Here is a 27,314-nt window from a genome sequence, read left to right as displayed (position 1 = left end):
ATCTTAGTTATATATATATATATATATATTTTTATATATATATTTTTTTTTTTTTTTTTTTCTGACAAATATCAGGCTGCTTTGTGCTTTAACTTGTTGGTGACTATCTTGCAAAGTTAGTATCCACAGCAGATATATAGATAATAGAAGAGATCCAATATTTTAGGGGGCTGGTATATAATGGTATCCAATTTCAAATGCTTTAATGATGGGGACTTAATAACCTCAATGCTTATATTTAAATTTAAAAATATCATAGACAACTATGAAACAAGTAGCTTTTATAAGTTCAAGTCTTAACATGTTAATATAGACATGAAATTAAAGATATATGCAGATTTTTTAATTATTTGAGTTAAATACAAGCAGTTTGTGTGTATATGCACATGCGTGTGTGCATCTGGACACACATTATTTGAATTAATTTAAATTGTTATGTTATTGTTCTATGAATTGACACTTGAATTTTATTTGCCTGAGAAATGTTTCCTTTATACAACAAAATTAACTAAATATTGTGTGCCTTTTTATGATGTCCTTGCAAGTTACATGAGCTGTTGACAAGTTTCAGATATTAAAATATTGAGGGTAGTTTCTCACTGCTATCCTCTGCCCACAGGTTGTATATAAAAATAATGATGTGAGGCTGGAATTATCTCGACTTGCCAAGCAAGGAGATCCTAAGATGAAGATCCATGGAGTGGTGGCATTTAAATGTGAGAATGTTGCAACTTTAGACCCAATCACCTTTGAGACCCCAGAGTCTTTCATCTCTTTGCCTAAATGGAATGCAAAGAAAACTGGCTCCATATCATTTGATTTCCGTACAACAGAGCCAAATGGCCTCATCTTATTTAGCCATGGCAAGCCAAGACATCAAAAAGATGCCAAGCACCCACAGATGATAAAGGTGGACTTCTTTGCTATTGAGATGCTAGATGGCCACCTCTACCTCCTCCTGGACATGGGGTCAGGTACTATAAAAATAAAAGCCCTATTGAAGAAAGTGAATGATGGAGAATGGTATCATGTGGACTTCCAGAGAGACGGACGGTCAGGTAATCTTACCATTTTTCTATGCTGTTTATCTGCCAGAGCACCCCACCCACCCGTGCCATTCCTAAAAGTGAAAACCAAGACATATTGAAGACTTCCTGCATTTGTTTCTTTAGAGTAAAAGAAATTGCCTGATATTGCTTCTGTTTCATACCATATAAAAATCAGAAAGAGCTAATTAATTATCATAGTTGGGCATCAAACCCCAAATGCTCAAATGTCTTCTAAAATAGCTTCTTAAATGAACTTTTATTGGGTAATCAAGTGCCAAATCTTGCAGAAAATTTTGTCTTGAATTTGCAAGTGAAAAAATTCAAAGTTTTTCTATTCCCAGTTTTCTCTTATGTTGTTGGATGTTTGGAGGTACCCGAAGTGGCAAATATAAAATATGAAAAACAATTAGAATGATCCAAACATAAAATCCTTGGTTTGGTACAGCACACTTTAGGATGAGTCTATGGCATTAAAAACACTTTAATCAATACAGTAGCATTTCAAGGACACTGGCAAAGCTCTGCTGCCCTTCCAGACTGCTTCCCTTTCTGATGAAAGGTATTTGGAATTCCACCAGCAAACATTCTGCTTCCTGTTGCTGCATTTTATTTCTCTAAGAGAGGAGGGGTAAAGGTGGCAGGTAAAGTTTCTCCGAAGAAATCACTTTTACACTGAAATTTGGGAGTGTTTTAGGGGGCTTAGGATGTTGACTAATATGAGCTTTGAGGGGAAAGGATCATCCAGGAAGCAGAAATGACATTTGTGGGAATCCTGGGAAAGAGAGGGAAGGAGGGAGGAAGAGAGAGAGAGAGAGAGAAGAGAGGGAGAAAGAGGCAGACAGAGAGGGAGAGAAGAGAAGGAGAGAGAAATCGGTTTTAAGTATACAACTACATTTATTTAATTCCCTTCACCTTGGGCTCCCATGCTCTGATTGTCCTACTCATACATAAATCAAATGATCTTGTAATAGAAGATAACTAAATTTAGACCTATCTACTCTCCTTCTTTACTTCACCCACCCCCAACCAACTCTAAAAGAAGCTGAGTGCTTCTTTTAGACTCAGTAATCTGTGATAACCATCCTCTTTCATAAGGGCCCTGTTGAAGACCTGGGGCTGAACTCTCTTGCTCATACCCTCCTTGCATGGGCTCCCTCGGTACTTGTTTTTACTCCCAGCTGAACTATTTTCTGCTTCCCTCTTATCCCTGCTTTTTTATTCTGCTGTTTATAGATCAAGAAGATTGTGTTTGCCTGTTTGGAAATATGTTTTTTAACTAACAAAATAAAGAAATAGAATATATGGAAATTGAGAAGGAGTTGGGAGTGAGTGTGGAGAGAAGGAAGGTCAGAACCCATTGCTCTCATTCCCAGATATATTGGAGACTGTGTTTCTGATTCATTCCTCTCTGGAAACTTCGTCTCCCTAAATATTCTCACTTTCCTAAAGAAGTCTACAAGGAATTGAATTACCATTTCTTCTTCCTCCTCCCCCTCCCTCTCTGTCCTCCTCCTCCTCCTCCTCTTCCTCCTCTTCTTCTTCTTCTTCTTCTTCTTCCTCTTCCTCTTCTTCCTCTTCTTCTTCTTCTTCCTCTTCCTCTTCTTCTTCTTCTTCTTTCTGATTTAAGCTGAGAAGAGGCTGGGCACGGTGGCTCACGCCTGTAATCCCAGCACTTTGGGAGGCCGAGGCAGGCGGATCACAAGGTCAGGAGATCGAGACCATCCTGGCTAGCATAGTGAAACCCCGTCTCTACTAAAAATACAAAAAAAAAATCAGTTGGGTGCGGTGGCGGGTGCCTTTAGTCTCAGCTACTCGGGAGGCTGAGGCAGGAGAATGACATGAACCTGGGAGGTGGAGTTTGCAGTGAGCCGAGATCCTGCCACTGCATTCCAGCCTGGGAGATAGAGCGAGACTCCGTCTGAAAATAAATAAATTAATTAATTAAAAATAAGCTGAGAAGAGTTCATTGATGGGAATGCAAAAATATAACAATAATAATAGAGTGTTCCCCTCTGAATCCCTCCAGCCTATCTCTGCCAGAGATAGCAGTTAATTTGGTACGTATGAACTTTCAGGCAGAAGAATTTTGAAGTGATGGGGTCATGGGCTAATGTAGTGCTTTGAAACTAAATTAGCTTGTGGATGTTACAATTTGACTTAAGGTAGATCTAGAATAAAATTGTGAAAATTACTTTCAAGAAGAGATATTTTAAGTCAGATTTTATAGCACTTTAAAACAAAACATGCCAAAAATAGTGGTGTGATTACAGGTATGAACCTGTAATCTCCACACTTAGGATCACTTGAGCCCAAGAGTTCCAGGCTGCAGTGAGCCATTATCATACCATTGCACTCCAGCCTGGGCAACAGAGCAAGACCTTGTCTCAAAACAACAAAACAACCCATATCAGGTTAAACAGGTATCTTCTGAAAGTTCAGAGGAGGAAAAAAACACCAAACATCAAATCAGTTGCTTTTCATTCACTTAGAAATGAGGAATTTTCTAACTATATGAATGTAATACACAATTAATTCAAAATACTAGTAAATACAAAATAATATAAAAGAAAAAGGAAAGTATTCATTATTCATTTGAAAATAATGATTTATATTTTTGGGTATTTCTTTCCAGTCTTTCTTCTATGTAAATTGTGTGTGTGTCTATATATGTGTGCATGTGTCTCTCTCTACATGTATATGTGTGTATCTATGTATATATATGCATATGTACATACATGCCACACATGCACATATACACATACTCACAGAGAGCAAAATTATTTTTAATATTTTATGAGGTTTCTTATTATAAGGAGAAAGTATTGATGCAATCTAATTATCAGATAAATACTTTAATCTTCAAGCAGAATAAAATCTACTTTTTCTGTTTAAGCTCTTTAATTCATCCAAATTACCAAGAGTTTATTAATTACTGTATTTGTACCCTCATTGGAGAAGGTCAAAAGTAGATGATATCTACTTTAATTTACAAAGCTCAATTCTGTATGGGAAGAACAGAAACACGTTCTAAGGAAGGGTTTGCATCTAAGAAATAAAATAAAGCATGAGATTTTTCTTTGAATCCAATGGAAAGATCAAATTACTATGTTTGGTGCTGTTGTGATGGTAAAGTACTTTTATGTGATTAAAATTTCAGATTAGTGAATTGGTACAAACAATATAAAAACCAAAGCTCATTCACTAAACCAAGTTCTGTCCTTTATTAAATTGAAAAAAAAGAGAGCTCATATTATGTTAGCCTAGCTCAAGGGAGTTTAATGTAATTTTAATAGCAGCAGCTGTTAATATTTTATATATAGTATTTTAATTAAGTTCCATATTTGCACACTGCATTGGTTTGCTATGGAGTAGCCTTTTAAAAATCGAACGAATGACTATACTTGTTTTTATTTTACTTAAAGGATATTTCTGATTTGGCTGGTGAAACACTAAGATTCATTGGTCACTTAAAACTAAGAAACATGGAAATTCATGAAATAACTTATTTTACCCATTTTTTATATCAGTTATATTCAGGGGCTATATGAAAATTATTTTTCATATAATGTGGAGAAAGGGTACTGCTATGACAAGAGGGTAACATGGGTTCCTTTCTGACATACAGATAATGAGGCCATATCTGTTGATTTGCCTGGAATATTCCTTAGCTCAATATTTTAAAAGCCTTATTATCTCTGTTATTAAAGTAGAGGGAACCCACGCCTAAGAGCAATTCTTTCTGCTGTTGGCCATACTGAAGTAAATAGAAATATAATGAGACCATCATGGTCATTAATTTGCTGCCGATATAAGTAGTGGTTATTTTTGGATGGAGATAGGGTTAAAATCATATTTGGTGGATACAAATGATTTAATTTTAATATTACCCAGTTTATAAGGTTCATAATTTCCATCCCGGATAGAGAAAATTGTATTTATTTTTTTATCCACAGTTTCTAGTACATTCCTGGGTATAGCAGTTGTTCAATATATATTTGGTATAAGAAAAACTAAAGAATAAAAACATGTAAGTAGTACAGGGCCAAACAACCCCTAATATTCTAAAAAAATTAAAATAAAATAGCAGCATCATTTTTTACATTTGGAGAATAATGGCACTCTTTTAATTGTAAATGCAACTTCTTTAACTGTAAGAATTTGTTTAAATTACATTACTGTCTGAAAGCAGTTTATATGATATAGGATAAAAAGTGGTGTTCTCTTAGCAATACAACACCCTCCTCCAAGCCCAGATGTTTGAAATAAACCACTGAGAAAGTTAAATAATTGTTAGAGAATGTGTAAACCTGGTACAAAAATGAAAAGTTTTTATGAGAACAGGACTTCTGTCCCTTCTTGGTCATGAGGTCCCTATATCATTTTGCAGACATAGAGGCAGCAGGAAAATCCATCAAGAAGGAAGGTGGTAACTCCTTTCTGAGGACTGGGATATGCAGCCACAGTAGGTGTGCCCTTGACAAGAACCTAGGATGTCCGGCTTTCTGGTGGCCTTCCGTTTGGTTCTTTGGTCTTTAGTTCACTGAAAGGGGTATATGAACCCCTTATTCAATGAGAAACAATGCCTTTCTGTGTAATTTTCTAAAACTTTCTCATTTTGGCAAAACTGATTGTAACGGGTTATTTCTAACGTATGTTCCTTCTTCCAATCTGAGACATGGGGAAAATTCACTCTAATTTCCACAGTTTGATTAATTCTGCTTGGCTATAGCTGTTCATTATGTGCAATGCAACTTTCTTCCACTGCCTGCTCACTAGAGGGTCAGCGACATGGAAAGCCAAGTGGGCTGAGCCGTAAATGGCACTTCCAGATCCTGCACTAAGCTAGCAAAGGAGAAACCACACCAAGTGCAGGCATGATTTAGTGAATCAGAGTGGGTGACTTAAGTGCTGCAAAATGTAAATATCCTCTGTGGATAACTTAGCTACTAACAGGGCAAAACCCCTAAGTCACTGGAGTTAATAAATATGATTGAAGAGGCCCATTACTTTGCAATTTTTGCAGGACTTACAGCTGAGCATTTTTGTTGTTGTTGCTTTTAAACCAGTCTCTCTCTTTCCAGACTTCCCCTTTGCCTCTTCTCTGGTCCCACCCTCAACACAAAACAGCTGCCCAGGTATTTAGCTAAAGTGTGAATGGAGCTACAGTTAGGATGACGTTAATGATTGTTTTCTTGGGGCACAAATACTGTTTAAATTTGTGTTAAGCTCTTTGGCTCAGTCAAAGGTACCCTCTCAAGTATTTTTATAGCAAACTGCCAGGCTTATTTTATTTTATTTTTTGTAAACCATCATTACACAATGAAATCAAAGAGAAAACTCATTATTCTTGTCAAAGTTGGCTTGTATACAGCAGGGTACAGCAGATTGTGTCAGCGGTTATTCATGGGTAAGCCTACATTTAACGGCTACGAAGCCATTGAGATTTGAATTGAAGCCATAGAGTTCCAGTTTAAGAACTAGAAATTACAGTGGGAAAGGTACAAGGCTCTCTCAAGAGCACATAATTAGAGGTTTATAGTAATCACTGTTTGATGTGAACAGCACTTTCTAGCTATCTATTGCCAGCCTTGATTTCTGTGTACACCATTCATGAATCACCACACTTAAACATTTCTACTCGAACAACCGTTAGACAATTTCTCTGCTTAGGTCTTGTTTGAACTTGCCCTCTGACTGTAAACGTTCCTCCCATGCCTCTGCCTAGTAGCCTATTATATACATTGAAGTAATTTTAAGTGCATTTATAATACTTTGTTTCATATCCATACCCATAAACCACTATTCATCAGAAGAAACACCGAAATACCTTACCAATAATTTACTAGTTCTTTGACCATATGACCAGATGGGGTCAATTTTGCTTAAAATTGTAATGTTAAGTTTTATTAAAATGTTTATATTTATTTATTCTGAAGAAGTTTATAGAAAAAAGTCATTTACTGTTTCTCCACACTCCAAATATTTTTTATATTTGTACATTTTCCTTCAGTTTTTGTTAACATGTATATATATTTTATATAGTTGCAGTTAGAGTATAAACATAATTTTTCAGGCTGTTTAATATGATGTTATGTACTCTTTTGCTCAAGATTATCTAAGTAACAAAATTTATTTTCTGGGAATTACGGAATCATAAGCAAAGATTCAGAGCAGAGCTTTTCAGAAGTACCTGAGCTAGGCCCCCGGGCTTGTAGAACTTCAATGTATTAACATATCTAAAGAAAAGAAACTCACAGGGGCAAATATTAGCAGTAATCTTCTGAACACTGCTCAGCGAACTTGGCAACTTCATCCCCACTGTAAAGAAGGAGGCAGGTCATTTAATTGAGATAAGAGTGTCAAGCCTTCCCAGGCCAATATCACTATACATTTCCTTATCTCATGCATTCTTCTTGTTCAGAATCCATGTTCCCCATACACTCTTTTGATTAAGATTTAGTTCCCATTGTAAGTCTGATTAGAGTGGAGGGAGAAAATAGACCAGTTATGTATACAGTCGGCCCGGCCCCCCATTTTTTGTGGGTTTTGCATCTGTGGATTCAATCAACTATGGATTGAAAATAATTGGAAAAAAAATTGAGTCTGCCCTGAATATATACAGACATTTTTTCTTGTCATTGTTTCTTAAACAATGCAGTATAGTAACTATGTAGCATTTACATTGTATTAGATATGAGTAATCTAGAGATGATTTAAAGCACATGGGAGGATGTGCATGGGTTATATGCAAATACTAAGCCATTTTATATCAGGAACTCAAGCATCCACAGATTTTGGTGTCTCCAGGAGATCCCGGAACCAATTTCCACAGATACCGAGGGATGAGTGCATATGAGTATTCACATTCCTGTAACAAGTAAATTTCTCATCATAAATGAATAAGTAATATTTGATTATAATTGACATCCCTATTGGCAGAGCTACATGGGAAGGTATTTCATGTCCTGTGATAGGTACTTCCTCAGAGGAAATTAGTAACTTGGCATTCTTATTTTATACATTGGTGTTATGGACTTAGTAAGTATCAGTCAAACCTGGGAAGTGAAACTGCCCTCTGAAAATCTACCAAATCTCCTCATTGGGCTTGCCTCGCTAAGGGGCAGGCTCTGGACTATGGCATCAGTTTCACCCTAAGGAGACAGGCAGTTAACTGACCACACTCAGACCTAGTGACCTTTACTGTGGAATGCTGAGTGGAAATCTGTGGAACTTCTGCAAAATAATATTTCAATTGCTGCAGAATGTTATTTGATTGGTATTTACAACCTTCCAACATTGTGTATGATCATGTTTAAAATGTATATGTGTCTATACATTGCTATGAATGTGTATGTGTGTTTATATATGTGCATTTGTGTAATGCATGATGTGTTTAATATATAAATACATGTTTTTGGTGAATATGTCCAGGCAATTCAAAAACTACCAAAGTGAAGAGTTTCCCCTTACCACACACTTCCCTCATCAATTTACTCTGTTCTCCATAGATAACCACTAAAATAATTTGGCGTTGAAAAATTCCCAGTTCTTTTTCTAGGCATCATATATCTATAAATATGTTCACACACATAAAGTAATTATACAGCCTTTATTCCATAGTCAAGATTATAGTTTACCAATTACTATGTGACAAAAAAACTTACAGGGAGCGTTTTCTGTGCCATTCTTTGTAGCGACACCATACATACCTTAGTTTGAACATACTGATATTTAGGCATTTCTCTATTGAAGAACATTTGAATTTTTACTTTTTTTTTAAACCTTCACTGTTTTAAACTAGTTTATAGATAATGCCTTCATACATGAAATCTTTGTGTATATTGGTCGGAATATCTAGGATTGAATGTGAGAAATGGGATTGCTGGATTAATTGTATTTTTAATTTTGAAAGATAATGACAGGTTATAACTGCTGTTTCAGTTTACATTCTTATCTACAGTAATTGAAGTGCCCTTTCCCTCTTATTCTTGCCAATATCAGATATTATTAAACTTTTAAATTTTTGTCAGAAGATTTCTGTTTTCATATATTCATTTACTTCCTGAAGTTCCCAGCTCACAGATGAATTAAGTAAGCAGTAAACAGATGGTAATAAGCAGAGAGTGGAATATTAAGATGGTATTTTTGTTTTGTTTTCAAATACAGTTAATTTTATTTCTTTAAAAACCTCATAGATGACATTGGTTTTAAAAAAGATACAGAAAGTTTTTTAAAAACACCCATAATTATACTATCACCAAATACCTACTGTTAATATGTTGGGTTTTTTAAATTATTTTATGAGAATTATATATTTTACATTTTACACTATACCCTATTGTCAATGTTGTATTCCATTTTTATTACTTATTTTGTGCCTTTTTCATCAAGTTTGAATTTGTTACTAGACTAGGAATTTGGCAAGTAACTGTAACTTTGTGAAATCTGATTAGTTTGTATAGGGACAGGTGGTGCAGAATTATGTATAGATAAAATTGACATTAATTTAAACGATTCATTTAAGCAGTAATTTAAAAACTGTTTATTCAAAAAGGAATCTTAGTAATCCATCTAGTGAATTTCTTTACTTTTCATAAGAGCCACATTGAAGCCTAACAAATCTATCCTTGGGCTAAACTTGCTAGCTAGTTAGTTGAAGAGCTAGAACATCGCATTTTCTCATCAGGAAAAAGGGTTCCCTATTACAGCACACTATTTTCTACTCCTCATTTCCTAGTAATTTAAACTTTTGAAGTAATTTAACTCTTGACATCAACTTAACATATTTTAAATCTCACCTTCACTCTGTGTTTCTTCTCACCCTGTAAACTAATCTTATGGAAGTAGAACAGACAATAAAAATGGGATAGAAAAAATAATGGAAACTGATAGGTAATGAAAAACTACCTCACTATGTTGTAAATTTCACTTCCACTTTTATAACTAAGAGCTGTTTTAAAAAGTTTTTTTTAACCTTTGCATACAATTTTACATGAAATATAAATTTATTACTTTTTTATGAATATTCTTAAATATTACCTTGTCTGCTTATCAACTTCATTTTACCTCTTACATATGTCATGAAAAAGCAGCTTTAAATGTAAGAATATAATGAATGTAATGCGGTTTCTACATTAAAATTATAAAAGTTGTAGGCCGAGGCGGGCGGATCACGAGGTCAGGGGATCGAGACCATCCTGGCTAACACGGTGAAACCCCGTCTCTATCAAAAATACAAAAAATTAGCCGGGCGAGGTGGCGGGCGCCTGTAGTCCCAGCTACGTGGGAGGCTGAGGCAGGAGAATGGCGTGAACCCTGGGGGGCGGAGCCTGCAGTGAGCCGAGATCGCGCCACTGCACTGCAGCCTGGGTGAAAGAGCGAGACTTCTTCTCAAAAAAAAAAAAAAAAAGTTGTATGTCCACAAATAATTTATTTTTAGTTGCGATCTCATTCCTTTAAAAAATAAAATAGCATAGCAGGCTGCTTTGGATTCTTAAATAGTGAAGCATGAAACCCCAGTCTAGATAATTTCTCAAATATGACTACTGTTCCCCAATTTTAGCAGCCTTAATGTAACAATGTTTACATAAAATATATAGTTAATTTACCAGAAACTTCAAATATAAATTTATTAGAAGGGGTAGAATGTATGAAAGAATCAAACTATTTAAAAAAGAACATGTCAATATTTGTGGTTCCTGGAAAAAGATAGAGGGATGACCCATTAATACATTTAGATTTTTGTTTTCTCTTAAAAATGTATTTATAACATTTATTTACCTCAGCCTTTGGAAAATTCTCCTTTTGCATTGAAATATAGAGTTTGGCAACTACTCAGTTGTCTTCAATTATCAATGAACCAGGTTTAAATATTAATTTGATGTGTTCTTTGTAACCACTGATTTTATAACTCAATTATAATAAAATAAGCACATGGGAACCTTAATATTTAAATTTCACTATGCTCATATCTATGAGTTGAATTGGTTTAAACTAATTCGGATTCTGTGATGACTCTTTTGCTAGGTGAATTTGTCCTTTGATTCATATCCATAGTAAAAATCATTAAGGAGATCTGGGATTCAAATCCCTTATTGGAAATGTGTCTATTTCAGGACACATGTTTAGGCTAAAATATAAATTTCTATTTGCATTTGTCTCAGTAATAAAATTTAATTATTAATTCAAGCCATTTTTACTCCATAAATTTTCAAAATATAAAAATAACTGCTTCCGTCCCACTTGAGTTAAATTCTTTACTTTCTGATTATTTGCCATCTCTTTTACAAAGATTTTCTAAAATACAAGTTCATACGGATTAGCAAAGCATATAGATAAAATAGTACTTGATTTTCAGCCCTGTTTTCTTCATCCTATGGTGTCTGTGTGCATAATATTCCAATGACTGATATCTGATCCATCCATTTGCCTGATGTGTCTCCTTTGAATCCAGAGCTCAATTTAAGTTCTAGTCTTTCTTGGATTAAATTTGAGTTAAAGGTAGGATTAAATTCCTTTTTCCTTCTGTCTCATGTGTTGTTGCTTGTTCTCTCTCTCTCTCTGTCTGTCTCTCTCTCTCTGTCTCTTCTCTCTCTCTGTCTCTCTCTCTCTCTCTGTCTCTTCTCTCTCTCTGTCTCTCTCTCTCTCTCTTTCTTTCTGATGGAGTTTTCCTCTTGTTGCCCTTGGAGTGCAATGGCGTGATCTCGGCTCACTGCAGCCTCTGCCTCCCGGGTTCAAGCGATTCTCCTGCCTCAGCCTCCCAAGTAGCTGAGATTACAGGCATGCACCCCCGTGCCCAGCTAATTTTGTATTTTTAGTAGAGATGAGGTTTCTCCATGTTGGTCAGGCTGGTCTCGAACTCCCGACCTCAGGTGATCCACCCGCCTCGGTCTCCCAAAGTGCTGGGATTACCAGGCATGAACCACCATGCCTGGCCTACTTGTTCTTTCTATGAGAACTCTACAGTTGTCTCTCAAAGGGACAATAAGGAACTATGGGAGAAACATACTCTTTATGATAGTAACCCTTAAATCTGTTTTTGTTTTTTATTTATTTATTTTTTGTACGGTGGGTTACAACATTTTAGCTGATGCTAAAATCCATTGATGGTCCAGCATTTGTTTTAATAAAATGATATGATGAGAGAGAAAATACCAAAGTGCTTCAGAGGCCGTAGAGTTAAATATTTTTTTTTCTTTTAAACATTTGTTTCAGAGTGTGTGTGTGGGTGGGTGTGGGTGTGTGTTTAAGTGTGCACTGGGATATTTGAAAATTGTGGTCTTTATGACCATATTCAGAAAACTCAAGTCTAATGATAAAGTTATAGTAAGAATCTTACCCTGTCTATATCATCAAGCACATTCATAAAATAACTTATTTGAACTTTCTTACAATACTTTGCTCAAAGCAAGCACTAACACACCATAAATAAAAATCAAGAGAAACAGTTACTCCATCCTTACTGTCAGACAAACTGTCATGAATGATTGTGTAAACCACCTGGCAGCCATTTTGCCCTTTAGAGTGAGTGCAGACACAGTGCACCAAGGTATGGAAACTACATGAAATAGGGTGAGAAAGTGAGTTGTGGAAGCCAGTGAATTTCCTCATCTCGGGAGTCCTCGAGGAGTCCTCTTAGTGTCAGAATTACAATACCATGAGTAAGGACAGTACAGCCTTTCCAAGGGCTTTTTTCCCCATCTGAGCTGAATAAAAGAGCATATGGGAATACATACACACATATATGTTTATATATATATATAGGAATATATCACCACACTTGGAATAATTTGTCATTGTTCCTTTGCTAAGTTCCGTGTCTCCTAACATTTCTTCTCAATAGTGGATATTCATTTCATCAAATCCTCAGAAATTCTACTGCTTTTAGGAAGCCTTATTGAACTAATTGGAAAATAGAGTAGAATCCCTCTCTTATTTAAGAACATGTCACTTTGGCTGGGTATGGTGGCTCACGCCTGTAATCTCAGCACTTCGGGAGGCCAAGGTGGGTGGATCACTTGAGGCCGTGAATTCAAAACCACCCTGGCCAACATTGCGAAACTCCATCTCCACTAAAAATACAAAAATTAGTTGGCTGTGATGGCGTACACCTGTAATCCCAGCTACTTGGGAGGCTGCGGCATGAGAGTTGCTTAAAGCAGGAGGCAGAGGTTGTAGTGAGCGAAGATCCTGCCACTGCACTCCAGCTTGTGTGACAGAGTAAGACTCTGTCTCAGAAAGAAAAAAAAAAGAACATGGCACTTTGTTCATTGCATGTAACTCTTTGCTTTCCATGATAATACATGCTTTTTAAAGTGTCCACCTTTCCTTTTGTCATTAAAAGACTCTTTCTCATCATATTCTAACTTTCATTAGCTACTGCAGAGGATAGGGACCATCTGTTTATTCACTTCTTAGGTATTTTGAATAGTGCTATATACAAAATGATGTTTTGAAATGCATGTAATGATCATTCCATTTGAAATAGAAAAGAGTCACCATTCTCTCTCAATATTATAAATTTTATTTCCCCAAAATGCCATGCTTTATATTTTTCTAAATAGGATTTTATGGTTCCCATATGTTCCTAAATGAGAGTTTTCTTCTAGACACTTGTACAAATGTGAACAGTAAAAATGAATACTTTGTCCTTTTCCCTTTTGGCTGCTTCCCTAAGAAATCTCTTATTTTGCTCCCCTCATTGGAAGGCCAAAATAGCAATGCCTTTGAGTGTTTCTCCCCTAGGAGCTTTTCCCTTTTCTTTCTCTAAAAGTCTAGAGAGCCAAATATCCTCTTAATGACTTGGCCACCTGAGCAGTCTTTGTCAGTGGCTTCCATGCCCTTCTCCCTCACAAAGACAGACCCCATTACACTGCCTAGATTGAAGGGGGCCTTTCTGCTGGGATTTGGAATACTCCTGGGCACATCAGGGCCCACAGCCTTACATCGTTAATTAGGTATGTGTTTTCACTTGGGGCGGGCCTTTGGTATTCTGTGTAGCAACTAAAATGTGTCTCCCTACACACACCCGACCTACCCTCCACTTATTCTTTTTGTCCCTACTTCTGTATCACACCTCCCATCTCCAGGTGTCTCTTGTGTCTCTTCCCTAAATACCTGAGGTTCTATGCCCATGCCGCGGCATGCTGTCAGACCTTTTCTCATCCTCTCTCTCTCATCAGACTCTTCCTATCCTTCCTTATAATCTGGAGATGAGAAATAAATCTGGAATAATGTGGTTGTGGGTCCTTGTGGTGTTCTGTTCAGGTATCATGGTTGGATTTGTACAAATGTCTTTCTGAAGATAGCGTATCAGTGGAATTTTGGTAATCTGACAGTATGTATGCACGTTTTGATCAGGAATGTGCTTTCTATCTTTCTTTTTTTTCATAGATTACACTAATATTTTTCTGTGACCCTCAAATGATCCTATGTAGATGAATACCTGGTTATTCTATACTTAGGACTTAGAGCCCTTTGTATGTATAAACCAATAGATTTTTCTCCTCAACATTTGGAGTGAGAAAAAGAAAGCCTTGTTAATTTAAATAAATAACTAGCTTGGTTTAAAAATAAGGAAGCAATAGATTTTACTTGATTCTTTCACTGAAATATAATAACAAACATTTATACAGTGCTTATTGTAAACCATGTACATTACTAGTATTATTTTGTTTAACACTAAGTGCAACCCTATAAGGTGGGTAATATTATTGTGCCCATATTATGAATAAGGGAAACAAAACTATGTAAGTTAATCAATGGATTTATACAGCTAGGAGTGATGAAGTCAGGTTTTGACATAGGTAATCTGTGAAACTATTGTGCTCCATCAAAGTAATCAAGTCAGTTAAAATAGGAACATAAAATCTTTCTTTGGATTCCAATTGAATTTTGGCTTTGAAAACAAGCACTAACCAAGGGGAATCTGACTTTCTTCTAGAGACTGATATAGAACTACAGTTTCTTTATTTTTAATATATGTATACATGCATTGGCTGAACTGTCAGAGGCTCTCAAACACTATTTGTTGGCTGTACACTTTGGTTTTCATTGTCAAGTTCAAATGGAACCATTTAGTCTGTTTTATTTCTAAAGTTTCTTAATACCATGGATTTCTTAATTTCTCTAGGAAATACCAGAAAGTGAGGATAGAAAGAATAATAAGAATTGTCTGCCTTCAAGGAGTTAACCATCAAGCAGATGAAAGAGAGAAAGATATTTATAACACATTGGTGCTTTTTAAAGACCTGTGCATTCTCCTGTCTTTGAAATAGGTACCATTTCTGTCAACACGTTGCGTACTCCCTACACTGCTCCTGGTGAGAGTGAGATTCTGGACCTGGATGATGAGTTGTACCTGGGGGGCCTGCCAGAAAATAAAGCTGGCCTTGTCTTCCCCACCGAGGTGTGGACTGCTCTGCTCAACTATGGCTACGTGGGCTGCATCAGGGATTTGTTCATCGATGGCCAAAGCAAAGATATCCGGCAAATGGCTGAAGTTCAAAGTACTGCTGGAGTGAAGCCCTCCTGCTCAAGGGAAACAGCAAAACCGTGCCTTAGCAACCCTTGCAAAAACAATGGCATGTGCAGGGATGGGTGGAACAGATATGTCTGTGATTGTTCCGGAACAGGCTATCTTGGCAGGTCCTGTGAGAGAGGTAGGATTCTAAAACCCCAACAGCCAACTCCCTGAGATGAAAAGTATATTAAATGTTGACCTCAAACCTGCACTGACCATTGAAACATAATGTGTACTCTACTGAAGTAAATTCCGTTTGCAAGCTGAGCAGCCATAGCTGACATGGATTACTAATGAGCTCTTAATGTTTTTCAAAGAGCTTGATTCTGAAAGGACACAGCTCTTAAGTGTATTGCAGGAATAGAAACTTGAATCTTTAGTATCCTCTAGAGTATGAGCCTAAGATGTATTATAGACAATAACTGCTGTCTTTTTTGCCCACTTTTTAACTTCAGAACATTAGACAGTAAAAGAGGCATGAATTAGACATACCTATGGCTTCTAGTGCTAATACCCATGCTAAGAAATAGCATTTGAGGGAAGCTAAGCTATGAGTTGCAACTTCCCTGACACAGCTGGGTGAGACTTAAGTTAGCCTGCTCATTTCACTTCAGTCAACTTACAAAAGAGGCAATATCCTCTCTGAAAAGTAAGCTGACTTTCAATCATCTAAGGTGCACCGACGTTTCTGGAAGTGTATCCTAATAGAAAAAGTACTTACCTTTGGCTAGGACCTAACCAACTGCAGAGGATTCATTTACCAATTTACTGTTAAGGCTAAACTGTGCCTATTGAAGTTCTGAGCAGGTGCTGCCTCTCTTTTCCTTACAGGAGGCAAACCCACATTTTATTTTTCTTTTTTTTTCACTCTATAAAATAAAAGGAATGAGGATTCAAAGAAAACTGAAGGGTAATAGCCGTCCCAGTTGATCTGCAGAACAGGCTAAAGGAATAAATAGCAGAACAAATAGTTCTAAGCTTATTCTTCCATCGACCCAGTGTTTCAGATAAATGCTTCAGTCACTACACCTATTGTCACTTATTTTCGACAATGGAACTAAAAATCAATATGAAAAAATATTGATGAGTCGTTCCATTGTCCTCACCTGCTACAAATAACATTGCTTTAATACATATTTAGCCTAAAATTACCTGGCATCTATTTTTAAGCTATGAATATTTATTGTTTCCCTTTTTTATTATTGAAATAGTTCAATTCAGTTTGCCTAAAACCTCCTAGGAAAAAGAGGGATTGTTTTGTGAAACCCAAAATTGAAATCTGATTTTGGTTATTTATCTTAAAAAGGAGGTACATCAACTTATTAGTTCTACGATTAATATTAAAAATATAAATATTTAATAGTAACATAGTAATCATATATTAAACCGCTTACCATATGCTATTATTATTGTGGGTCATGCAATTAGATGGGTCAACAGACGGGTATGTTATCACATAGATATAGATATATTCATTGTCTTTATGATAGTACCTAACCGGCATTTCTGTGAATTGTCAATACAACTTAGCTCTTTCTGCATAGTTTAGTTAGTATGGTGTATATTCTTTATAAGTTTCCTCTTTGCATTTTGCTTCCTAATTTTAGTTAGTTTGTTTAGTTTTGTTTTTGGAAATTGCCAAAAGGATGAACAATGTAACAAAGCTTGCAAGGTATAATACAGTTAGGCATAATATGAGATTAGCGAACTTGCATGATTTAAGGTTTTGTTTTAATTTTAATCACTCAGAGAGCTGCCAGTTATTCTGATGCCTCTTGGTTAAGTGAAGCTGAAAAAAGAGTGTAACTCAACTGTCACATGAATTACAGAAGCTTTCCGTTAACTATGCGTGGTATACCACCCTGTGGCAATATTCCGCTACTACATATGGCAAAAATGAAAATAGAAATTGTAGACCTTTCAGAGCCAAGATGAGAGAAGAAATATTTATATATTGCAATGATTAGAAAAAGGGGCAGCAAGCGTATGTAGATTTGTAAATGAGAATTTAATAGCAAACTTCATCATTGGGATTCAGCATACGTCTTTATCTGATCGGAGGCTGGAAGTTTCTGCAGATTTCTTTGTCTCCAGGTTGGCTGTGTGCATTTTTGGGTGGTTCTTGTTACTGGACTCCCCATGTGTATTGTGTGAGTCCTTTGCTTTTCAGAAGTAATTTTCTTGCTCACGTTAGGGTGCCTCCTGAAAGCAAAGGAAATGTGTGATGGTTGTCATGCTCAATACCACAAAATTTGGCTTCTGCCCAGTTCCTGGCTGTTATGCCCTGGTTCAGTTATCACAAGTTCATGTGTGAACCTCTGAGTTTCCAATTTAAAAAAGGGGGCTTTGACAGAGTTTCTTCTCCAGACACACGTTGGTCACATAAGGCTGTTGTTGATCAAATAAGAGTTGACAACTCTTGAAGTTTCTTTATTTAAGAGAACTTTTAAAGTTGTTTTCTTATTATTGAGCAAAAATTGATAATTTATAATTTATGAAAATAATTATTCAAAGTAATTAAAAAACTTGTTCAACTCCTTGGATTTAGAAAGTTCAGCATGGAAAAATTATGTTGCCTTTGCATTATAGGAGATGTTTATGCTGCCTAAGGAAGCAAAGGAGTTTATAAGAAAGAACAAAATACTTGCTAACTTAGGCAGACAAGAAGAGAGTATTTAGTTTTACATGTATTGATCCTGCAAGAAGGAGTAGTACAGAAATAATGTTCAATGAATAAAAGTTAAATTTAGAACTTTCCCTTATTCTTTATTTTTAATAAAACTGAGAATTTGTGGAGACTTGATCATATAAAAATTATTCTGTTATATGTAAGAATAAGAGCATTGATATAATCAGAGATCTACTTTATACTGTTTGTTAAATTCTAACAGATGGAGGGACAGATGTCAGAGCAATATAATTTGGCTCCCTGTCTGATTTTCATCGTTGATCACAATATGTGACTGCCTTTTGGCAAAACTGAGCACAGGTGTACACTTTAGACTGCAACAAAGAATAATGTAGAAAAGCAAATTTATCAAACTTAATGACAAGGGAGAAGGAAATATAGAAGACAAAGTTGACACTGGTTTTCTCCGCCAGTGGAAGTACTGTGCTGGAATTAGCCTTTTAAATAATTATTGTATATTCTAAATGATGAAATAATTTTACTAGTGTTCAAAGATGCTGCCAAATAGCATAACCTTCAAATGTCAGAATGTTGTTTACCATTTATTTGGCAACTCTAGACTATAACCCTGTGCATTTTCCATTTCTTGTCTAATTAAACATTAACTCTAATTATGAGGAATCGTTTAGGCTTTCATTTGTCGTTTATCAACAAGTTATTTTCACATTGAGAATTATTTAAAATGACACTCGGGGGCACTCAAGTTTTATTACTTTACTATGTTATTTCAGTCCTGCAGCTTTTTGTTAAAGGCTAATGATTCTGATTATTTTTTTCTCTGGGTTGTATTTCACACTATATTTATGATCCATTGTGAGTCATCTGTATTTCTAAAAGGAGGTGCCCCCTATTTAGTTTTCAATCAAATCAAGCTACTTTTCCCAGAAGAATATGATTATTTCAAAAATATGATTATTGAATAATAAATAGAGCCTAGTTGTAGACATTAAATAAAGAGGAGAAAACAAACACTCTTTTGGTCCTTTTATCTACATGAAACCAAAGTAACTGAACACATGATAATGGCTTTTACACTTTTATTCAGGTACTTGTTGCTGTACAGATATGGGTCATGATTGTCTAGTTTAGGAAAAACAAAAGTAAAGATCAAATTTCTTTTAAAATTATACCACAAGCATTTTTCTCTCTAGAATTTACTATAACTTTACACTCAGGTTTTAATTATTTTTGAGCAACAGCAATTTGATTATTTGCACTGGTCTTTGACCACTGGGATTTTACTCCCATTTGGGAAACTTTTTGTCTGATTGGAAAAAATATGATATTATATAGAACCACTATATTTTTGAAAGACCATATTTTGTTTTATCAGTGCTTAGGGCATTGCCTAACCATGAGGCCCCTATTTTGATAAATAGACACTTCCCTAGCCTATCTTCTGCAGCCGAATTTTGGCCTTCAAAGTGGACTTTATTAGATATTTCGTTCATGCACATTACTGAAATTAGATTTCACTTGCAATAAGCAGAATAAATACTTAATTTCTTTGGTAAGCATTTATGTAAGCTGGGTATTCAAATTGAAATTAGCTCACTGTGTGTGTATGTGTGTGTGCAATTATTGATTCAATTAATATTTATGGAGGCTCTGCTGTGGGCCTGGCATTGTGGGGGCACTTGCTGCTGATAGAGCAATGCATATGAGAGACTGATCTCTGCCCTCAAGGTACTTGTATTCTAAAGGGCAAATACAGATAATACTATACAAACAAGAAATGGTCATTTTAACAAAATGAAATGGTGAATATATATTGAATAACTGGAGGGGGTAGCAGGCCTCTCTGGAGTAACATTTGCACAGAGACCTAAATGCTGAAAGAACCAGCTATTTAAAGATCTGCGGTGAAACATTTTTAAACAGAGGGATCTGAAAGTGCAAACACTTCAATGAGATCATGAAATTGGTGTATTTGGAGCTCACTGAACAAGAAGGGGGACATACTTAAAGCTAAGGCCAGAGAGATGGGCTGGGGCCAGGGTCACACTGATCTTTGTAGGTTTAAAAAGGTAGGAACACGGTTGAGGGAGCTACTACAGTGGTGTAGGTGAGAGATGAGAGTAAAGTCTGAGGGACATTAGTGGCAGAGGTGAGCAGCAACCAATTCAGAATGTGGTTTGGAATTAGAGCCTATAGGACTTGCAGACTTGCAAATGGATTGGACATGGCAGAGAGAGTAAGAGAAATCAGAAAGCTTTAGGTCTGAGCAATGGGATTATCACATTTACTGAGATGGAGAAGACTGAAGAAGGAGCATGTTTTGAGTTTGTTCATTTTTGAAGGGAGTGAATTAAGAGTTTAATAATATTCCAATTGAACTATTCCAATTGAAATTTCATATTCCAATTGAAAATTTCCAATAGGCAATGAATGCTACAGCTTAGGAGAGAAGTCAGAACCCTTAATAAATATTAGAGGAGTGAGCATATGAGTTGACTGAGATCTCTTAAGTCAAGAGGTAGATGGAAAAGAGAAGGGAGCTAACCTAAGCAGGGAGACCTGGAACACTCCGTGCTTAGAGAGGTTCTGGATGCTCACTTAATCCCATCATGACAACAAATAATGATTAAAGTCTTATAGAAACAGTACTTGACTTTCTGAAAAATAAACTTGCAAAACCACAACTCTGAATATAGTCCTAATATTGAACACAGTTGTATCAGTATACTTAATTGCTATGCTGCTATGCTGTGTAAGTAGGCAAAATAATGAGAATTTCCTGGTTCATTTTAATTCCAGGTAGTTTTTCTTTATTAAGTAGCATCCTGAGTTATTGGAACCAATGAGAACGCAAACTGATTCACGCTTGTTTTGCAGTATTCCAGTACCATATGACGCTTAACATTAAGGAGTCCTGACTATTTCTTAAAGCCGTCAAGTTGTCATCCACAGTTTGTTTTTTTATTATTCATTTCTTTGTGTGTTTAAGACAGTACTAAGCAACTTCCCTACTGATGCCACCTACCTTAGTTTAGTGACAAATATCCTCACAAGCTCCCCAGTCCCACCCCCATGCTTATTTAGTATAGCAAAGGCACATCATTACTGCTTTGGGTGACAGCTTATTCAGGACACCAGGGTTGTGCTTATAGATAATCCTTAAAGTTACTCGCCTTCTATAAATTAACCTTGAAAGGAAGTTAACAGTTTAAGCCTTTGTAAAAATTGCCTTGCTAAACATAATGGCTCAAAAGAATCATTATCTGTTGTTTGGTAATATCAGTTTTTCTTTTTTCTTTTCAAACATCACCTTTGGTAAAGTATTGGCCCATTCCTATAGTTAAGCCATATTTCTTTTTTTTTCTTTTAAAAATAATTATATCAGGGAAGAGATTATGAAAAAAAAATGATGACAGTAACTTCTCCTAGAACTACAGGTTTTTAGGACAGATCAAAGCCCTGAGAGAAACCTTCTGGCAGTACCCTCTTGTTGTGCATATGAATAATTCAGAGCCAAGGCAAGGTTGACTAATTTCACAGAACTAGTCAGTGGGCTTACCATACATAAACATGCATTGAAAAGTTGCTGGAGGCTGGGCACAGGTTCCTTTTGAGAACCTGGGCGAGAGGGTCACTTGAGCCCAGAAGTTCGAGATCAGCCTAGGCAACAAAGGGAGACCCATCTCTAGAAAAAAGTATTAATAATAAACTAGCCTGGCATGGTGTCATGCGCCTGTGGTCCCAGCTACTCAGGAGGTTGAGGTGGAAAGATTGCTTGAGCTCAGGAGGTCATGGCTGCAGTGAGCTGAGATCCTGCCACTGCACTCCAGCCTAGGGGATACAGACCTTGTCTCAAACAAAGAAACAACAACAAAACCCAAACAAAAACAACAAAAAAATCCACAACTTTGCTGGTGTTTCAAACTAGGCTCACTGTGGCTGTACAAAAGAAGGTGATCTTTGCTCTTGAGAAGGGGGGCACATAATCAAACACTCAAAATTCAACATGATTAATGCTGCAGGTATAAAGTGCTCTGGGAACAAAAAAAAAAGGAACTGCTGATGTCTCTGTTTCTGGGCTTTAGCAAATATCTCACAAGGGAAGTCCACTACTGTGACTTCTCTTTCCAGGTTACAATTTTGTTTATTTCTGAAGAAGATGAATTGATTTTGTAGTATTGTGTTCTAGAAATCTTAAATAAATGATAATAAATGATCCTTTTCCTCTTTAAAGTATTAATGCACTGTACCATCCAAGAACTTATTATATTCATTTTCCATCTCTAGAGGCAACGGTTTTGAGCTATGATGGGAGCATGTTTATGAAAATTCAGCTCCCCGTAGTCATGCACACGGAGGCTGAGGATGTTTCCTTACGGTTCCGATCCCAGCGTGCATATGGCATTCTGATGGCAACCACTTCTAGAGACTCTGCTGACACCCTCCGCCTGGAGCTAGATGCAGGACGTGTGAAACTGACGGTCAATCTAGGTAACAACCTGCCTTCCCCCATTGAACTAACACGTTTTTACTTTTTGTTCAATTTTGCCTGCAAACATTGATCAAGTAGCCTGTTTGCCATGGAAAATTAAAACACTTAATGGTCTTATTTCCATCATTTAAAGTATTTTGAGGTTTGGGGGGCCATCTTTTTATTTTTTATTTTATTTTTTATGTTTAACATAACTTACTGTTTTGTGATTTCTACCACTGAGGGTTCTTAAAAGAGAAGCCATGTCTGTCAGTGAGGTTAATTGAAAGTATAAATTATTAAGCCTGAGGTTGCCTCAAGCTGAATTTTCTGTTGATATATTCACTGACATTTGGATCGGTTGCTGGTGACATCCTTGCAGATAAATAAAAACATGTCTTCTTAGAAAGGATTTGCACAAAATATCAAATTTCTGCTTTGTTATCTAGATCAAGAGCTGTTCTTACTCTACTCCATGGGCTTCTCCTTTGAATAATCACCTTTGTGGTACCCCATCTTTTCTGTTTCGGAGTACTGTGTGGTGGTATTTTGCTATCAAACAGCGATCCACAGCCCTTCAATGCCCAAAGTCTGCGGCCCTTAGCAAACAGCCATGAGAACACTGGTGACACAGGCTCTTCTACAGAAAGATAATGCTTTCCTGCTTAATTGTAGCATTAAGAAAGACTCATTACAGTAAAACCTCACCAATCTGGATGAATTATGGGGAAAAACCAGGCCGAATTAGGAAAAAGTCTGAATTGCAGATTTTAAAATTTGTTTAAGCAGTTTTTATTTTTATAAATTATACTCAAAAACATAATAGTTTGGAAAGTCTTATCAAGGAAAGGGCTCTCTAGGCTGATTTTAATGGTTGGAGAAAAATTAATTATAATTAGCACATGGTTTCATGCAAACTATGCCATCAACATAAAGTATTGGAAATCGGTTTTCTTCCCACACTTGGCTTTTCAAAATCTTGTTTGTTTATGAGTTTAATTTTTTTCTTAAAAGATCTTTGCTTATACCAAAGGAAGAATTAATATTCTGCCCAAATTTTCAGTGTTATCATTATTTCAAAAAAAGAGGAGTCAAAATTAATGAGGTTTTACTGTATTTTTGGCAGTGTTAAACACACATAGATAGAAATGAATAAACAGAGAGAGAAAAATAAAATTTGAAACTATGTAGATTTACCCCCAAAAAAGGGTAATAAAATGTGATGAGGTAAGGCATTTGTGGAAACCCCACCTACATTTTCAAATTGTGCTGGGCAGAATGATAACTCATAAAATATAAAATTATCGCATTGGTGTCTTGTTGCATATAATTATATTTAATTAATATTAGTGAAATTAAGTTAAGTACTAAGGTTAAAAAACACTACTTTAAGAACACAGAGCACTCTCCTTTACTGTTCTGTTAGAGTACCCTCTAGTGACAATGACAGGTTATTACAAGCCAATCAAAACAAATCGCCTAATTGCATGCAGTAAAACTACTGTTAGTCAAAGTGGAAACACTCATGAGAATTTTTGAACAGCAAAGCATTCTGTAGAAAGAGGTGTGTAGGTGCTGGTCTTTGGCTGTTTGCAACCACTTTTCTGATGCGGTTGACGACACATGACAAACTCAGCTATATGGAAACAGAATCTAGGTTTATATTTTTTATGTTCCCCAAAGGCATTAAATAATAAAACCCAAACCAACAAATACATATAAAATAAATATAAAACATCCTACATAGTCTTTTAAAAATAACCACTGTAATTACAGTTTGTGTTACTCATACCAGATGTTCTGTTCTTATAGTAGCTACTTTTATATAAAGCAAGTATAAGAAAGGGAAAATCAAGAAAAGAAAATCAAGGGAACCATGACACTTATTACATAGAGATAACATTGTTAGCTCCTAAGAGAGGATAGGCTTGTGTGCCTTGAATAATGACTGCTCCTTAGCCACTGGAGTTTCTAAAGGAAACATACAGTTGTTTGTTTCCTCCTCCAATTAACGCAAGGTATGGAATCCAGCCAACATCTGGCAGTTACCTTTTTATGCCCAAGCAAATAAAATTTAAAAACAAAACAAAAACCCTTAGGGTAAGATAAGAATAATTTTAGCTTGCTTTCCATTTGACCACTGCAATTCTGAAGGATTCTGTTGGCCTTTGTGGGATATTAAATTTCGGAGGTCCAAGATGTCTGAGCCTAGCTGAACCTGCACTGTACCCCATTGTGACGGAGCACTTTTACATTTTGCGGAAAACAATATGTTCTTTCACAGATGGGGAGAAAGTTGCAGCCAGTCTAAGCCAAACATCTTTGACATTTAACAATTCTTTACTTCACTTAGATTTGTCACCATGTAGCTTTGTTTGAATTGGCCATTTTTAAAACCTTCTATTGTTGTTTCCAATAGTAAACTTTTATAACAAAACATCTGGCCTTTATAAGTATGTAAAGAATAATGATATGGAGTGGCCATATTTGCATGTGTCTGTCCCCGGAAGGGTGGACTGTAATTTTATTGGATGTCTGCAGCTATTACCTTGAAGGATGAATTTTCATTTTTCATCTATTCTTCCCCATCTAGATTGTATCAGGATTAACTGTAATTCCAGTAAGTGCCTATTCAAAATTTTTAAAATGTTATTCCTCCATTATGATGTAAGCTAGTCAAGAAAAAGAGAGAGAGAGAGCAAGAGAAATGTGTTTATAAAACTCATGAACTCACTTTTAAAGTATACCAGTCCATCATCTGGGTTGTAAAAATTCATTTTTAAATTTGTACAGCTGAAGACTTTCCCACTGCAGTTCCTACCTCTGTATGGAAAAAGAGGTGACAAGTGTTTTGTAACAGAATGTGCCAGCACCTTATAGACCTTTAGATACTGCAAGTGGCATTTGTAGACTCCAGTTGTTCTCTTCATAACCAAATAGTAGAAAATATTGTGGGTCTTATTTTCTTTTGTCTTTATCTTTTAACTCAAATACAAAAAAAATACTTAATTCCTCTTACTTCGAGAGTTACTATTAAACCCATCTAAAGTTTTACATAGACATAGAAAATTACTTTTGTAAAATATTCTTCCTTGATCATTAAGAATGTTTATATGATGAATTTTTACATCCTAATCATATCTCTGCAAAAATAACCAAAACCCTTCAAATCTGTGACATGCATGCGAACTGATGAGTCTGAAAAGATGCATGGACTGAGTTTTCTTTGAATTTGGATGAAAATCTGAAAGGATATAAGGACTGTGATTTTATTTTGAGTTGTAGCATTATCTTAAGTATAAACTTATTTATTTCTGTACATAAATGCTTAGGTTTTTCCTTTCCAGGTTTTGCTGATCACATTAAGAAAGCTCCAATGATCACAACACAAAGTCATGAACAATTTAAATAAAATAGTTCTAACAAATTTCTAATCTCTCACTGTCAAAGGATTTTTTTATATTCTCAAAACAATGCTGAATGTGAGTTGATGGAGTCTACTCCCCAAAGCATTGGCCATGTTTTCAAGTGGCAATAAGGCATCCTCTGAGGAACAAATAGAGGCCTTAGAGTTGCAAAAACAAGACCATTTTCCTAACAAAATGTATACTGTTTCAAACACTGTGCCTCTTACCACTCATAATTCTATCCATGTATATTTAATATTCTTTTAAAAATAATATTAAAATGAGTTTGTTCAATCACACCAATAAAAATGACAGAATGATGACTTATTAAAAATTAAGTTAATAAATTATAACGAATATCCCAGGCATTTAAAAAGATCTCAAACAAAATAGTTCCTGAAAATAACCTGTCAAAGCTCTCACATAAGTGAAATTTTTCAAATATATGTAATCTCCTCTCCAACTCTATCTTCTTCACGCATTCCTAAAAGGAATACACATTTTGCACATCTAATACCAGGTCCGGTTTGCTTTCAGCTCTGGGGCATAGATGCAGGCAAAGTGGCAGCTCACAAAATATTCTCTGCCAAAGCCAGACCTGTGCCTCACTGTGGCTGTAGGTTTTCTTGATCCCTCCTGTATCTTAGAAAATCCATGTGGGGCCAATATTCCTTTCTAGACTTCTACCTTATGTAGTCTTTTTATAGTATTTATATGAAGCATGCAACAAAGCATTAATTCTTGAATTTACAAAATGTAACTATGTAAAGTATAGTAATTAATGAAAAGTATTCAAATAATGTGATTCTGGATTCCGTGGCTATATCAATTATTTTTTTAAATGTATGTTTATAGTATAATTACCCTTGTTAGACTCGTTTGCCATATGGCTTGTATCATGAGACTGTAGTATTGAGGATAGTCTTATTTTTCCTCTGGATATTCCACAGAATAATACCTTTGAGGACAAAGGTTTTTGCTGTTTAGTGAATTGTTTTCCCTTTTTAATGAGTATGTGATACTTGAATTCAATTAATGATTGTGAGCCTCCAGTGTACACATCGGACAGGACTGCACATTCCTTAACTTGACAGCAGTCACTGGAAAGAGCATTCAATGAACAGGTAACATTTTCATTTCCTTTGCCTCTGTTTTATTCGGGGAATAGGGAGCAGGTGTAGTAAGAAACCCAAGTTCCATAAAAAAGACTCACCTTTGA

The 27,314-nt window shown here is 35.8% G+C and overlaps 1 protein-coding gene across 30 annotated transcripts in view; it reads left to right on the top strand.

The window, feature by feature from the left end:
* The window catches only part of NRXN1 (neurexin 1), a 1,138,820-nt gene that overhangs the window by 488,067 nt on the left and 623,439 nt on the right, over positions 1–27,314 (top strand). For 20 of the 30 annotated variants that reach the window (XM_030826892.1, XM_030826880.1, XM_030826898.1 and 17 more), the window contains 4 exons: positions 620–1,058; positions 15,326–15,709; positions 22,505–22,708; positions 25,282–25,308. In XM_030826892.1, the coding sequence (XP_030682752.1) occupies positions 620–1,058; positions 15,326–15,709; positions 22,505–22,708; positions 25,282–25,308 (1,054 nt within the window). The remainder of the gene's footprint in view (positions 1–619; positions 1,059–15,325; positions 15,710–22,504; positions 22,709–25,281; positions 25,309–27,314) is intronic. The other 10 variants (XM_030826918.1, XM_030826917.1, XM_030826901.1 and 7 more) reach the window with 1 other exon arrangement.

This window comes from Nomascus leucogenys, chromosome 14 (assembly GCF_006542625.1).
Source record: "Nomascus leucogenys isolate Asia chromosome 14, Asia_NLE_v1, whole genome shotgun sequence".
Lineage (NCBI taxonomy): Eukaryota > Metazoa > Chordata > Mammalia > Primates > Hylobatidae > Nomascus > Nomascus leucogenys.
The sequence above is the reverse complement of the archived record's forward strand: the minus strand, read 5'-3'. Positions and strand labels throughout refer to the sequence as shown.